The 17,545-nt window shown below is 32.9% G+C and overlaps 1 protein-coding gene across 5 annotated transcripts in view; it reads left to right on the forward strand.

The window, feature by feature from the left end:
• LOC108363114 (cytokine receptor-like) overlaps nt 1–17,545 on the forward strand; it is a 45,790-nt gene that overhangs the window by 5,050 nt on the left and 23,195 nt on the right. For 2 of the 5 annotated variants that reach the window (XR_001847563.1, XM_017616382.1), the window contains exon 1: nt 11,153–11,746. The exons of 1 other annotated variant lie outside the window; for it this stretch is intronic. Coding sequence is in view for 2 of the 4 variants with exons in the window: in XM_017616382.1 (XP_017471871.1) it covers nt 11,742–11,746 (5 nt within the window). In the remaining 2 variants the exon portion in view is untranslated. Of the gene's footprint in view, nt 1–11,152; nt 11,747–17,545 lie in introns of those variants that run through there. 2 more of the 5 variants (XR_001847564.1, XM_017616383.1) reach the window with 1 other exon arrangement.

Raw genomic sequence — 17,545 nt, forward strand, 5'->3', positions numbered from 1 at the left:
GTTCCGCGCTGAAGCACTACATGCGCTCAGTTTTTTTGGCTGAGAGAAGCGTCTCCTTATTACATTTATCGGTCATATCTTCTGAATTTACAGTCGGATCTCAAAGTATGATATATTAATGTTCTGGTGTCGCGGAGAAAGAGGAGAAAATTTGTTTGCTCTAAAGTTCATTGACCTTAAGTACGCCGTTTAAGTATTTACTTACCAGATCTTAGTTCTTGTAACCATAACGTACCCCCCTAATGTCAGTAAAGTAAAGCTCTTCAAAAATCTTTAAACTTCTGCTATGCATTTTTTTTTTATTATTCTAGTATCTATAACTATTAAAAAATTTAGTTAAATGTAGTTGCCACCGAAAAATCTGAAATAGTGACCCCTAAGAGCTGCTAAAAATAATAATTTTTTCCCGAAATTTCCTTGCAAAAATACTTAAGAATCTGGGGTGTACGACCGGCTGGTTTTGGTTTGCTTTAAAATAGTACGGTCTAATGTACATCATGTGGCATTTTGATAAAACTACTTAAATGACTTTAGAAGGTTTGACTTTGAATTAACAGAGAATAAGTTTCCCTTCAAAAATTTGGTGTTATTAAACTTCTATTAAAGAAAAAATATAAAATATGTTTTTGGAGCCCAATGAAATATTGCGTGACACATGATAAAATGGCCTAACGCGAGGTAAGTTGTTTTATGCATAAAAATGCTGCAGATATGTATCAAAATATTCTGGTTTGGCTGATGTTACCAATATTTTGTTAAGAGCTGTACTTATTGGTGTACACATTTTCTTAAAAACAAGTTTCCCGTTGCATGCGTGAGGGATTTAACTATTTTGGTAGCAACAGATACGTGATTCTTTTTTTAGACTGATTGTGAGCTGAGGCAAAAAGAAGATGTACACTTGGTAGTGGAATATATGTACATATACTCATATGTAGGTATGTGGCTACAATCTGAGATTTTATTGTTTACCTTATTTAGGCGACTTATTTATTTTATTTATGTATGTATGTTTTTTTTTAGCAAAACAACACTGTCTGTGGGATTTTAAGTTTCAGTAGGAAACAGCTGACTTTCTGAAATTTCTCTGTACTACACTGAGGGAAATAATGCGTAGTAAAAATGAATACTTTACATTTGATTATCGTTTAAAAATGTTCGTATTTAAAAATAATATTTTCATACAAAATTTATTACGCACGTATTTGACTGTTCACATCTGAGTATGTATATGTAAGTATATATACGCACCCCAAGCATGCAGAGCGCCGCTCTGAGAGCGGCGACAATACACACATACATACATAGTACAAATCGCGTGCTGTGGTGTTGATGGATCCCTGCAAAAAATGCGACTAATCCGGGATGACTCCGGGAGAAATCGCAAAGGAACATGCGACTAATACCACTTTTGATCTCTTTGTATGGAATGAACTGTTCGCTTTTGTTCGAGCATGTCCTATGAAGAGACTAATTGTTCCCCTTTATACCCGAACGGGTACAAATAGCGACTACTTAGTCACTTTAAAAAAATAAAAATAAAAATTTGCGCCAGCCGCGATTCGAACCGAGGTGCTCAGGTTTGTTAAGCGAATACTCTCTCTATGTGCCAACGACGCACATGAAATTTCATTGACTAATGGCATACATATCATTAAATCGTTAATAGTACCCCTTAGAGATGAGTCGGGGACTAATTGATCTCCAATTATACCCGTAAGGGATGAGTCGAGACTAATTGATCCCCATTAGTACCCGTATGAGACTAGTTGCGACTAATTAATGCCCAATAGTACCCGATTCAGAGTAATCTCGGAATACTCTTTTTAGAGATTAGTCGCACAATTTTTTGCAGGGATATTCAACATTTGAAAGCAAATTTATATGCCTGGGTGTAGCTGAGTGCGCAAAGATGCTTGCCACAAGTTGTTGATATTCGGAGATGGTCGGGTTCGAATTCCACTACAGGCAATATGCAAATAAAATTTTTTTTTAGTTTTTGTCTTGATTATTCACTTCGCGGATGCTTTTTCAGTATGAACGCGGTCATTTTAATATGCGCGTAATTGAATTGAATATTTACCAATATACAGTACTTTCGTTGACGTTTATAGTAAGATTAATTACGTTTCTATTTGATTTTAATATTTTTTTCCCTCAGTGTAGGGTTGACTATCCTTATATTTCGATATCCGTTGGGATATTTGTGTACACGGATTACATCCGGATATCCGGTTAATAGCCGTTAATTTTTTCATCCGAATCCCCGGTTATCTGGATATTCGGGTTTTTTGATCAGATATTCGAATGTTCGAAAATTGGGATTATCCAGATATTCAAACAACCCAGATAGAATCCCTGACCCTACTATGTACACATGTATCCCTGTGGAACTTGTAATATAATAATAATAGATTGGCGCTTACACGTATGTATGAGTAGTCCACTTGCAAACAGCATTATGTGATTTTATAATAGTAAGCCATAAATTAAAAAAAAAAACGACTACAACAACAAGTAACAACCAAATTGTACATTTTTTTATTATCTGAAAATTTGGACCTAATAACATTAAAAAATAAAATCGCAGTGTGGTAGTTTTTGCAAATTTTATATATAAAAATTTAATATAGCGAGTTTTGAAACATTAACTTTTACATACATAGCTAGCTTTATTTAGCTTTTCGCGTTCTCTCTTTCATGAAGATTGGTCTGCTTCTTTTTTACGACACCTTCCACTAGGCACCGAAAATACTACGTTTTCTTGCAGTTTTCTAAGTTCATCAGAATATCGAAAATTTTGAAGGTGCATAAATACATACATAAGTATTATAGCGACTTTTGCAATTGCAGTTAACATTTGATGCTATTTTTTTTCAGAATATAGAAAGATTTTGCACTGTGTTAGTGGACATGAAGGTATTTTAAATACTGGTACGTTACCCACCAAAAACATACATACACATAGCGCACTTTGAAAGTGGACTACTCATATCGTCGCCTGTGTAAAAGATTGCCGTATCTTAATTTCGGCAGGTTGTGGGAAATCGCGATTGAAGTTTGGAATGCAATTTCTCAAAAACGCGAAGATAGATTTTCTCCAAAGTCTCTGGAAATGTTACTAGTTTACAAAATTCTTAAATTATTTAATTTTTAATGTTTATTGTTAATTAGTTTTGAGTTTATGAAGGATTTTCTTTAGAAAAATTTTGTCGTAAGTGTCATTTGTCCACAATTTGGCAGCCACTTTGTATGAAATACGACAAAATGTGATCAAAATTTCTACCAAATTAACGACACTTTTTACTCAATATCTCGGAAACTAAAGGAGATATCCAAAAATAGAGAACGTCATTTGTAAGATATTGATTAGTTTAATATGACTGCATCATCAACTAAATTTTTACTAAATTATCGAAAAAGTTGTAGTCAATATCTGGGAAACTAAAGGAGATATCTTAAAACTGATAACACCAATCGAAAGACCTTATTTCAAAATATATNTCATTTGTAAGATATTGATTAGTTTAATATGACTGCATCATCAACTAAATTTTTACTAAATTATCGAAAAAGTTGTAGTCAATATCTGGGAAACTAAAGGAGATATCTTAAAACTGATAACACCAATCGAAAGACCTTATTTCAAAATATATAACTGCATCTAGAACTAAAAATCATCAAAATGGTGCTTACGACAATTATTTTTATTTTTTTTAGTGTTTGGCCGAGCTTCCCCTCCGATTTGTGGCGTTCGCCGTGATGTTGTCACACAAAGGGGAGGGACCTACAGTTTTACGCCGACTCCGAACGGCGATTGTATTTTTATGAAAAACTGTTTTTCATGGCAGAAATACACTCGAAGGTTTGCCATTGCGTGCCGAGGGGCGACCGGTAGCGACCGCTGTTAAAAAAAAAAACATTTTTATTTTTTATTTTTTTTTGCTATGTTGCTTTGACTAGGGCTTGAACCCAGGCCCTGCGGAGTGGTAGCGCGCACTGCTAACCACTTCATGCCACGTGTTAGAAAATCGAATTCAAAGTTTCTTTGCCGCAGATGTTTGCGTTAAATATTTAACACCAAGTCATAAAATATGTAGTGTTCGTGCGATTTTAAAACGTGAGGTGTCAAATGAAAGGGCTTAACCTGTAGATGTACAATATGGTTTTAGTTTGTTAAAGGGTTGCCATATATACGAAAATCAAATTCAAATTATTTATTAAGTTAAATGAATTATCCCAATATGGGTATCAAAAGAAAGGGTTTTGAATAAACTGTATTTTTTAGCTACATATAGGAGGGTTGCCGCCTGTTTGAAAAGTCGAATTTAGTTAAATTGTACAGAAGTCTTATGCATAAAATACTATACACTAAGCGTGAAAAGAAAGAGTTTTAAGAAACAATAATTAAAATATTTTTGAGATGTTTGAAGAGGGCGGCGATAGAGATAAAGATAAGTAGAACGTTACGATCGACCCGTACTTCTCGCAGGAAATTTCAACGTCAACTTTTCGCTGACCGAATGTGATGAACTGACAAAATTTTTTAAAGACATTTTCACTGGAAATGGTTAATGGCAGAAATGATCCAACAACCAAAGGAGCGACTACCATTGATGCAGATAATAATTAAACTTTGCAGGTGACTATAAAAAATAATAAATTTAAGGTCGTTGAAAAAATTTATATAAATATGTTTTTTGTATATTAGAAAATATGTACATGTGTGTGCATGTATATCGCACATTTCTTTCTTTTTGGAATTTCATCTATTAAGTTTCACTTCTTCCGCGCGTAGGGACTACATGCACTGAGTTTTTTTTATTAGAACTTAACAATTTCAAAGGTATGATTAATTAAAAAAATTATTTAAAAAAATCTGTGCAATGTAGAATAAAATGGCTACCAAATGAAAATTCTGTAGGATTTAAAAAATTTAACATTTTTTGGGTTGACAAGGTCGAACAGGTATTGAAAATGCCCTTATAATCATTTTTTTTTTTAAGCTAATAAAGTTAGAAGGACTATATTCGAGTCGAGCTTATATTAGTCCTTAACACATAATTTTTTCAAAATAAATATTGCAAGGATATTCAACGACCTTTTCAATACCTTATGCGCCAACAAATCGAATCTGTTTTTTCTCTATAGAATGTTCTCCCATTTGATACCCATACTGTTTTCCTAAGTACATTGCACTAAATGTTTTAAACCATTTTCTGAATTACTCATATTGTTCAATTTTAAAAGTCCTTTTAAAAAATCCTGACGTATGTACTCCCCTCTCGAATGACGGTGTGAAATCTACAAACGCTCTACTTTTGCAATTATTGGAAGCAGTTTTACCGTTGTGCCACTAAAGTGTCAAATTGACACTATTTGGAGATCGATGCCCCTTCACACCGACTTTTTAAATATGGTTATTTTGACCCTTTTCCAAAAAATCATGCGACTTTTGCCCTTTTCTTTGATTTAATATTCTATTAACGTTTTCACAATTCCTCCGTAAATTATATTTTTCTTACGTGTTTAAAAATGCTTTTAGTACTTAATTTTCAAAGGCACTTAAAAACTACTCCTCTGGCCAAATTTGGACTGATTTCAGCCTCTTTATTATGTCAAATATTTTCCGAATAAATGTCCAGAAGTAGCATGAATTAATGCACCGTTTTTGTAGCTTAGCATTTCCCCCAATTTATTTGTGTTTAATTTATTATTTATTTAATGATATAAGTGCTTTTTTTAACTGCAATTTTATTTTCATACTAAATGCAAAATATGCATATTGCCATTAAAAAGATTTAATATATCCCTCATCAGTAGGTTATTATTTTAAGAGATGAAACTATTTTTGACAATTTATTAAAAAAAATAATGGGGAATAGTCATAGATGAAATAAGGTCTACTCTAAGCAGCTTTTTTGGCAGATTTTCCGTTGTTTTGCGACTTCCGAAAAATTCAGCGGTAACACTGATTGGAAGCATATTTAATCTGTTGAAACCGCATATGATATTTTTAAATTTTATTAATTTTATTCGCCCATACAGTCCTTTGTCTAGGATTTCTTCAAATTTCATAGTTTCTGTAGTTGAAAAAATATGTAGCTATTTGATCCATATTCGCTATTTGATTTCTGGAAATATATTTAAAATGCTTTCGTAGTTATTTACGGCAATTCCCATTATTTACTCTAAACTTGCTGCACCTATTAAAGGGAATCGGACAAATTAGCAAACTTTTCCTGCTGTTTTATAAAAAGCTGGATAAAATAGTAAACTTCGCAAGTGTGTTTTTTGTATTTTTCGCCAATATTTTGCAGTAGTCAAAATTAGACAAAAACAAAGCTTCTCCGATTACGATTAGACTATAGTCCATAGATATTTATAAGCTCAGTTTAAAAAACAAACCTAATCAAGTTTAAAGTACATCTTTTGTATTCATATTTTAAATAAAATAAAATAAAACTACAAACAAATGATATAGCTTTTTTTAGGTACAATTTGTCTCATTTAGGAGCATTTATGTAATGATATTAGTTGGTAAAATCTGAAATTTCCATTTTTTATCCCTGGTTCACAGCATGAATACTGTCACATATCGAATCTGTTTAATGAGTTTTGAAAGCAAGCGATTACCCGACTGAGAAGTCGTTCGGGGGCATATATTGGGGCATATTCATCGTCGACATAAAATCGATTATAGAGCTAATTGCTGATATTCCATTGAAAATTGTGACAAAAAGCAGCAACTAACTTTAATGCCGACTTAATTTAGGCTATGAATACGCATTCTTCTGTTATATCTTCCTAACTAAATGCTGGAGCAGTGATTACACTGAACACCTGATTCTGGAGATTATGCGCTCTATGCAGATTATAATTGCTCCCCCTGCTTCACATGCCCTGCGCTACAATGTAAAGAGCGAAATACACAACACAAGCGGCTTGACAAACCAAGCGAAATATCCCTTTGTTTCAATCCATTTGCGTTGTCTATGGGGGTGTTTGAAGGTTTGACAAACCGCTTGAGGGAAATTTGAGCAAAAATCAAAATTTTTTTATTTTCTGGCCGCCATGTTGACGTTTGATCAAACCGCTTGCGATGTGGATGGTAAAATCGCCTCATTTGTTGCTGAATTTTCACCAAGTGAGGACGTAAGGGAGAAAAATGGAAGAAAACCAACATTTTTAACATTGTGAACCGGAGGAAAACTAAAATTCTGTGCTTGAATGACTCATGTTTGCATGGTGTATGGCGAAATGGGAAAAGTAGGTTTGACAAGCCGCTTGTGTGGTGTATTTCGCTCTTAAGTATAACCAGCGCTTAATAATCTGACTCCGGTCCTAGAGTGGATGTAATGCATGATCCAACTACACCAGATCTGACAAGATGAAGCAAAAGAGAAAAGTAATTTTGTGGCTGACGTTTGTAATTTCGGCGCCATGTTATTTTCTTTGAAAAGTAAACAGAGAATATGTTTGTCCTAGCCAATTTATTATTTTTGTACGTGTTTTTGCAACCAATCACCGCGCACCTTTAATTACATTCGCACAAAAAAATTATTGAAAATAGCTTAAAAATCACTGAAATAAACCACCGACAAAATACACATAAAGAAAGAAGCAAAACAGAAATAGCAAACTTCAAAATTACGAACGTACAGCAGCATGTGGTATCATCAACCCCTTTGCGCCAGACGCAATAGTTTATTAGAGTGTTCCGTGTCATCGAAAGCACATTCCCATTCGTTGCAGAGTGGGCGAGCCGAAATCCCACATCCGTTTTCCCATCATTAGTCTCAGAGCTTCGTCGCCATATGCTGTTTCTTAAACCCTGTGGGCGGTGTCTTCAAAAAAAAAAACGGTTTTACGCTTTTCGTGCAGTTGCAGGGGTTTGAAAGTCCGCAAAGCTTATTAAAACCTCTCCCGTTTGACACCTATATTTATATATTTCATTTAACTTGTCAATTAAAAACTTTCTTAACCCTCTGTCGTTTGATACCATATCAAAACATTTGTTTAACTTTTTAAGTAAATTTATTATGAATCAAAATCATCAAAAATATAAAAAAATAAATTTGCCTTAAACCTTTCTCATTTGGCTTCCATACTAAAATATTTGCTTTAAATAGATAATTTTTCAAATTATTGTTGCTTTTCCACAATAAATTTTCATTTAAAAAAAAAAAAAAAAAAAAACGGCCTCGAGCTCAATTTAAATTGTTGAATATAGATAATTAAGTTGATTTTATGTTTATGAAAAGTTAGCGACTCACTTCAAAAATATTTTTGAACCGTTTGTTTGACACCCATATTGTTGTAATATTCAAACTTAACAAATTGTTGATTTTAACTTTTGAAAAAGTGGCAACCCCCTTCTACAAGTATGCCAAAATGAAAGAGCAACAAACAAACAACAAACTTACTAACTCACAAACATTCACATTTATAATCTTAAATTTCCAAAAGGTTGGCAACTATTCAAACATATTTTCAAAAGAAAGATTTCTTAGCTTTCTCTCGTTTGATACCCATATTAAAGTATTTCGTCTAACCTTAAAAGTAAATTGTATTTGAATTTATTAACAGGTGGTAACCCTCTTTAAAAATATTTAGAAATAAAATTGTCTTAAACCATTCTCATTTGGTACCCGTACTAAAATATTTAATATAAATAGTTAAATAAATTGATTTTTAAGTTTATGAAAAGGTGGCTACTCTGTTCAAAAATATTTTTGAAATAAATCCTTTTCAAACTGCCTTTGTTTGACACCTACATTGTTATAACATTTTATCTAACTTTGATAAAAGGTTGGTTTTAACTTTTGAAAAAAGTGGCAACCCCCTTCATAAAAAGAGCGTGTATGCCGAGCTGGGCGATAAGGATTACGATTACTAAACGATTAGGATTGCAGTAATCCCAACAAGCTAAAAAAAGCAAGATTACGATTACAGTAATCCTTCATCGAACGAACTTAGATTACGATTACAGTAATCGTAATTTATAAAAATGTAAAAATTACGATTACTGTAATAGTAATCCAAGTTCGTTCTATGATCGATTGCTTTAATTGTTATCCTGTATTATTTTATTTGCCGGTTATATAAAGTTTATTTCGCCCAAACTACTTTACCTATTACTAGCCGGCCACGGATGCGCGATGCTTCGCCACGTTCTGAATGTATCCATAGTATGTACATTTACGTATTTGGAGAAAGAAATCATATGTCATCATGTACTTATTATATATATAACAAATCTAGTCTAAATCCCTTCAGTAGCGTGGTTAAAATATCTCGCCTTTTCTTTATACTATGTATAGAAGATAGTAATTTTAAAGAGGTGGCAACCCTACTCAANCAAGAAATCATATGTCATCATGTACTTATTATATATATAACAAATCTAGCCTAAATCCCTTCAGTAGCGTGGTTAAAATATCTCGCCTTTTCTTTATACTATGTATAGAAGATAGTAATTTTAAAGAGGTGGCAACCCTACTCAAAAAAATTAAAGTTTTTGTACATGCGAAGGCCATGCACTTTCATTTGGTATCTTATTTTTTTACCCAACGAACGGTGAATATCTTATAGTTTAGTATAGGTGGCAACCCTACTCAGAAAAATAATACATTATTACACATCCAGAGGTTAGGTCTTTTCGTTTGACAGTGACGATGCCGAACTGATGCCTACGCTTATTATGATTGAATGTGGTAATTTTATTAACAGGTGGCAACCCTTTTTAAAAAATATGAGTTCTTTTATAGAGGCCGATCCCTTTCATTTGANTCATCCAGAGGTTAGGTCTTTTCGTTTGACAGTGACGATGCCGAACTGATGCCTACGCTTATTATGATTGAATATGGTAATTTTATTAACAGGTGGCAACTCTTTTTAAAAAATATGAGTTCTTTTATAGAGGCCGATCCCTTTCATTTGACACCTCATCTTTTTTAACCTAACGAGCGAAAAAATTCAAGATGGCGGCAATAATGTGGCGACAAGAAACCCGAAAAAGTACAGTGAAATGCTTGCAAAAAAAAAAAAAAACAATCACGTTGGACTGTTTTTAAATGAAATTTTAGCCACTACACACCCTTTAAAAGATATCATGTTAGGTTACCGAAATCCAACATGACGGATCCAATATGTCGATAAGGTAGACGAATTTAAAAAATTTTGTTTTTAAAGCTTTTCTGAATTTTTCATAAAAATGCCCCTATTTACGGGGCGTTTTGATATATATAAGAAAAGTAAATTCGGGCTTAGCCAATCTCTTTCTAAATCAATTATGAGCATTAAAAAAAAATTATTAAAACCGGTGAAAAATTGCCTTCTCTAGGATTTTTGAACATAACTTGTCGAAAAAACCCTTTGTGCGCTGTAGTGTAGTGCAGCAGTGCGCGCTACTGTTTCTCAGAGCCTGGATTCAAGCCCGGTTCAGCCCAACAAAAAATAAAATAAAAAACAAAAAGCGACAGGCAATGGCCAACTTCCGAGTGTATCTCTGCCATGAAAAACAACTTCTCATAAAAATACAGTCGCCGCAATTACAGTAATCGTAATTTTAAGTAATAAAAATGTAATCGTAATAATAAAGTGCGCAGCTCTGGTTTTAGTACACATATCCTCAAGCTGAAATTAGTCGAGAACGCAGAACGTATACTTAAACGCAGTCTGTATACGCAGAATTTTGTCGATTACTGGAGCCCTCAGTGTTGCTTACTACACTGTTGCCACTCTTCAATGCCTTTTCATAAACTTACCCTTTCAACCACAATTTTTCGTGCTATAATAGATTGTAACTAAATATAAACTACTTAGTTTTCAACAAAAACCTTATTTAATAGTAAATTTCAAAAATTTTAAACATATTTCAAATAGGAACTTATAACTTTTTTACCATCTGCAAAACTGACGAAGTGGCAACCATCTAAAGAAGGAGACACGGAAAAATCTAAATTCCGCAGATTTCTGCGCTACGGGCTACAACTACAGAAAAATTCTGCGGTGTTGAGTTTTCATTTACATGGCGCTTTGGTAAGACAGATCGTGTCAGCTGACTCGGGTTTACGTACCGGTAGGTTTACGTTCTTGACTAATTTCAGCTTCAATCCTACAATCCACGAAATATGATTTGCGCAAACCACTAGATTCCATTCATTTTACAACGCCGGTGAAATCGGGGTGCAATCGGCGCAACACATGCTGACAGCCATTCACAATAACACAGAAATCGATAGATCTCTGTGATACTTATGTGCAATACTGATCGCGCAATCGACTTCGTATGCCGCGCAAGTACAAAACACAAGCGATAAAAGCAATCTGAACTATTCACACAAGTACCTTCATCTCTAACGCTCGGTATTGTTTTGTCCGTGAGATAGTCTGAGACGATTTTTGTGTTTATTATATTAATCTAAATGCATATATTCTGGTGCGCGCCTGCAAATTCTTTATAGTGCAGTGCGATAAAGCAAAATTATTGAAATATGAGTGTTTTAATATTTGAAAAGTTATTGATGTGATCTAGAATATATCAGCATGAAAAAGGAAAGAATTGAGCAGTGCTGTCACTACGTAATGGAGTCGGCGTTTTGCCTGTAAATCCTTTAATTTCTAGCTTCTCTTATCGCTCGTGTTCTACAAAAAAGTTCCAAAACTCATTCAGCGACGAATTGGAAATACATCTTATCTCTATTTACCAATATCTACCACAGGAAATACATCAAGCGATGAAGTGAGTACCATTTGATACGTACATAAGTATGAAGGTATGTATAATAATCGAAGGGGCACCGTGAAGTACATACAAATTATTCATGTAGGTAGCTGAACCATACAAATATGGTATGTGGCTGGAAATGTAAATAACTAAAATGTACCTATGCATGTATGTATATTTATATACACACTTTCGTATGTATGTACATATGTACACGCAAGCACATAAATATGGCTAACACATGGATGTTTATAAATCATTGTTATGGTCGCGGTCAAAGCTAATAGTAGGTACGTAAATATGGTAAACTTGTTTTTATACAACAGCAACATTTTTAAATATGTTTATGGTTTCAAAAGAAATATGCAAATTGCAACGTTCCAAAAAAGTGCCAGTGCTTTGGAATTTAATTAATTAGAAGAAACCGCCACAATTTTCGCAATTTCGTGGAATAACTTATTTTTAAATTTGTATACCTTTGAACATACAAACATACAATGTACACATGGATAGGAATAGAAATGGATTATAGAAATTTGCTAGGAGAAAATAGAATTAAAGTATGTAATTCATTCTGTGTTATCTATGAAAGTAAATATCAACATAAAAGCACAGAGTTACATACATACATATGTATGTACATACTTGTACACATGTATGTTATGTACACCTGCGTTCAACTAATAAGAAACGAAATTCAAAATGATAGTAGTTGTGTTTGTTTACTCATTTCCAATAAAATCCAGTAAAAGTTTTTACGAATTTTCATGTTTTGGCGTTTTCGTACGCAAAAACCTGCAAAGTTGCAAGTTTGTACTGGATTTTACACTACAAACACAACTTTTGTTTACAAATTATCCAGTAGCTTGCCAGCAACTCTCCAGTACCTTAATTTATAAGAATTCGCTCTCATAGAAAAAATATCCAAAAAAGTACGCGAACGCAAATTCAGTAATAATTTGCAAGTTTCATGAACAGCTGATAAATTTCTTGTTTATTAGAAGCAAATTCTCAATGAAACTATATATTTTATATATTGGTTTATTTTGTAAATTTCAACAATAAAAACCCATAAACAGTTTCCTTATTAACTTAAATTACATCCGACAACATGCGATCAGCTGTTTTCCGTACTGTGAAATTCTTACAAGTAAAAATTTATCCAGTAAAAACTTGCAACTTCAGCTGTCGCTCTCCCAATTTCCCCTATTTTGCACGGTTTTGCTTATGAAAACGCCGAAATATCAAAATTCATAAAAACTTTTACTGGAAATAAGTAAACAAATACAACTAAACCAACTATTGTTTGAAAATTGTGTTTATTTTTCATTTTTAATAATTTTCATTTAAAATATAATTCGATCTGTAAAAACCGCAAAATTAAAAGTTTCAAAACTTGCAAAAATTGCAAAAAAATAATCAAACTTCCAAAAATTGTCATCAAAATTTACAAATTTTTAATCAAAATATTTAGAAAATTTTCGGCTATGCAGTTCTGTAGCCTATTAAATTTTAGTTTAAGAAAGAGCATGTCTCATATAAAAAAAAATATATATCATGTGTTATATGGAAGAAAATGCGCACAATACCCTCCACAAAAAAAATTAAAAAAAATGAAGGGCAATTTTTAACGACTACACTTTCTTAGACTACAATTGAATACGCTACAGAACTGCATACCCGAAATTTAAAAAAAATATTCTGATTAAAAATTTGGAAATCTTGACAATTTTTTGAAGTTTGATAAATTTTTTTTGCAATTTTTGTAAGAATTATTAAAAATAAAAAATAAACATAATTTGCAAACAATATTTTGAATTTCGTTTCTTAAAAGTTGAACGCAGGTGTATGTATTCGTTCTTATACATACAAAATTTATCAGCAATGCAGCGAAAGATAACAAACTTTAATAAACAAAGTTTAAATTTTCTTATGAAAAACGTTGGGCTATTTAAATCATTGTTTTAGAGAGAATTTTATCAGTTTTTCAGTAAAATATGTACTTATATGCTCATTCACACAACGCTTGATAAAATATTTGTTTATCTGTTTTGTTACTGCCAAGCTAAACATGATCATGACGAAAGAGATTCAAACAAGTATACATACAGCGATGGCCGTAATTCAAGCACGCCTTAAACTATTTAGATATTGGACCCATCCTAATTATTTTTGTTTTTATTGAAGGCCAATTTTTTTTTTACGTAGATAGGTGACTGTGACCTTCCATAGAAAAATCGGTTTCTTTTTATTAAACAACGCAATTAATTTGATACATGTATCTACTAACATACCTACACTGCCGAAACAAAGTATTGGCAAAGCAAACTTTTCACAATGTATGCAACAATTTTTCTTCTAATATTTTTCCGGCAATTTTGTATAAAAATATGGTTCATTCTACACAAAAAAAAACATCAAAATATAATTCCTAAACTTTGCGCAAAACTTTTCGCGAAAATTCAGCATATTTGCATGCAAATTTTCAGGCAAATTTTCATACAAATTTTCAACTTTTTAATCAGATTTTTTTGAGTATGCAGATTTGTAGCCCAATGAACTTTATGAAGTACAAGTTTTAAGTAGCTAGGATTACCGTTGATTCTTGGCAATTTTTTTCACGCAATCTCTTCATACAATTTTTTTTTTCGAAAATACTTTAAATGGAAAAAATGAAAAACACCTTAAAAAAAAATCTCAAAAATCAATGCGATTTTTGACTAATTCCGAACTTTAATTTTTTACTAGAATTTAATGGGCTGCAACACTGCATACCAAAAAAATTAAATGGTTAAAGAAACAATAGGGTATTACAACTGGGAATCTCCTGAAGTGAAACAGAGTTTTACGATCGAAAAATATTGATTTTAAAGAATTCTACACCATTTCTACGAAAAGTTGTTTTTTCCCTATATAAAATACTTGGAAAACTTTGAACGCTTTGAGCACTCCATAAATATTTTTTGATTTAAAAAAAAAAAAAAACAGGGGTATATTTTTTCGGTATAGAATGGTCCTAGGGGTTGCCGGCATTGAAATTCCGACTTTACTTTTTCTCATGCATTTTTTGGTTAATTTTAATGTACTTGAAACGTACTGATTTGCATAAGTAAACAATTTATTATAAAATCGATCCCACAGATCCTCAGCGAAACTCCAAACTTCAACATTGGGTTTGGGATGGGGTCCGAACTGGGGTACTAGATTATTCGCAAAGGCAACCGGTATAACGGGTAATGAAGAAAACACGGGGTACTCCTTGGCAACAAAACAAATGTATTACGACTCACACCAAGATTGGCACTGCTATAGGGTATATTTTTTTACGTCTAAAAATACAGGGATGCTTGCTCTGCTCAGAAAAACCTATCTGCATTGAATTACCAGGTTTTTATATTAATTGAAAGAACAGCGATTGCACCGTCTTGGCCTTGTTGTACGCATGAATAACGACACTCCAGTGAAAAGATTATTCGAATCCTTGGAAGGACAAAAAAAGAAAGGGCGTCCACGAACAAAATAGAAGGACGAAGTGCACTGGCGATGAACAACTGGCCCAAATTCACGAAGGATAGCGGCAATTGGCGAAGTTTTTTGGTCGCGGCCCAATCTAAAAAAAACAGTTGTAGAGCCAAATAAGAAGAAAATATTTGAAATGAGTGTACCTGAAGAGGAGCATTTGTAGCTGGAAAAAGTACAATTTTGCATCACTTGTCTTCAGCGTAAATTTTCGCTCTCAGCTGATAGTTGTAAAACCCCCATTCTAATCTAATCCAATTTTTCTCATAGACAGTATGTATATGTAAGAAAAACATTTAATTTATACTTTATTTACTGTACTTTGTGTACTGTAATTTTAGAAGTTATAATTTATCCCGAATTTTCACGAGGCATGACAAAAAATGTTTGCCATTAAAAAAAATACCAGGTGGAAATAGACCCTTTTTATGAACGTAATAGCACGAATATTTTTTAAAGCCAAATGTTGTCGTTACAAATTTTATAATTTATGTAATACTTTTGCATTAAATGAAAAAAAAATAAATTTCTTAAGAGTTTTTATATATCGTCCCCTGGGTAAAAGATTGTCCATATGTTACTTTTGGCCGGTTGTGGAAAATCGCGATAGAAGTCTGGTATGCAATTTCTCAAAAACGCAAAGATAGATTTTCTCCAAAGTCCCAGGGAATCCTACTAGTTCAAAAAATTCTTAAAATATTTAATTTTTATTGTTAATTAATTTTGAGTTCATGGAGGATTTTCTTGAGTAAAATTTTTTTTCGTATGCCATTGTCAACATTTTGGGAGCCTCTTTCAAAATATGATAATTATTTGTACTAAATTAATGATACTTTTTGCTTTCGGAAATCTCGGAAACTAAAGGAGATATCCAAAAGTGGATAACGCCAATCGAAAGATCTTATTGTAAAATATACGTATAACTGCATCTATATCTAAAAATGTTCAAAATGGCGGCTACGACAATGTTTTATCCAGGCGGCGATATGGATATTTGACATTTTTACTATTTTCGTCATATCTTCGGCATTTACAGTTTAGAAAGTATGATATGGGTCATTCCATGTAAAAGAGGAAAACGACATACATTTTAAAGTGTCCTAATTATCTCAATTTGACTAGTAACCCCTCGCTAAATGACTAAATTTCATTAATCTAGTGAAAAAAAATAAGAAGCTACAATTTTTCGCACATATTCATAAAAGATAAAGAAGACTTTGACTGCTTTATAAAGCGAAAATTGGTATAAAAATGTCACTTTATAAAGCTTTTTAAGCCTATTTTATTTTTTATGAATAATGCCATTTGTCAATGGAAACTTTTGATTCATACATAATTACTTTACACCAGTCACAACTTTAAATATATTTTAATATTTCTACGTAGATTATATCAGACTAATTTTTATTGGAAACGAAAGCGTATAGTATACAGCTGAGCTCAAAAAAATAGCAGTGCCGCTGGATCATTCCCATTAAAGAAGAAAGTCAAGTGTTACACATAAAAGATGCATAAAAAGGTTAAAAAAGTAGATTCTATATATTTCCAGAATATATAAAGCAGGCATGCCCCACGCCGGTAGAACTCCATAAGCATGTACCCTGCGCTGGCCGAATTCTATAGGCAAGTACCCTGCGCTGGGCAGCGCTGATATAAGCTTCATATCGAGGGCTTATGTACTTAACCCAATCACTTTGGACGCAAAAGGCTTTTCGCGTAGTTTACTGGTTGTGTGGTTAATCTATTGGACACCCTTTTTCTTGGGTTTTTCCAACATTCATGTAGTACTAATATGATTTTCTATAAAATCAAGTACATTTTTTAAAATCTATAATTGACGGTGATCACAGGGACAGCACAAATACCAAGCTATGGAAAACATGACAATACCGTAGTGCTCTGCCCACCACACTTCAACTTGTCTAAAACTGCACCTTAGGCGGTTTTCTGTATTAAGTTGACTACGAATGGACAGTCTGGAAGAATACATTGCCCGTTTCAGGTTATTGGTTAATACTAAGACTCGATACCCTTAAGGTGAACTAATTCCATAAGCTCTTTAGAACGTTTTATTCATACCTCGGCATCTTGCATCATGAAATATGATGCAATTATGAAGAATTTCACCTTAAAATTACTTTCAGTTAATCAACCACATAGATCTACAACATTATTTGAAAGATTTAGCTCATTCGTAATTACTTTTGCGAAACCCAAGGACCCAAACCCACAAAGTAGCCTATACAGACGGTCGGTTAAAATGTTGTTTTGCCCTAACTACCAGAAGTTTATTGT

Source organism: Rhagoletis zephyria, unplaced genomic scaffold (genome assembly GCF_001687245.7).
Source record: "Rhagoletis zephyria isolate East Lansing unplaced genomic scaffold, Rhagoletis_zephyria_1.1 Rzeph_scaffold_01194, whole genome shotgun sequence".
NCBI classification, from domain to species: Eukaryota; Metazoa; Arthropoda; class Insecta; order Diptera; family Tephritidae; genus Rhagoletis; species Rhagoletis zephyria.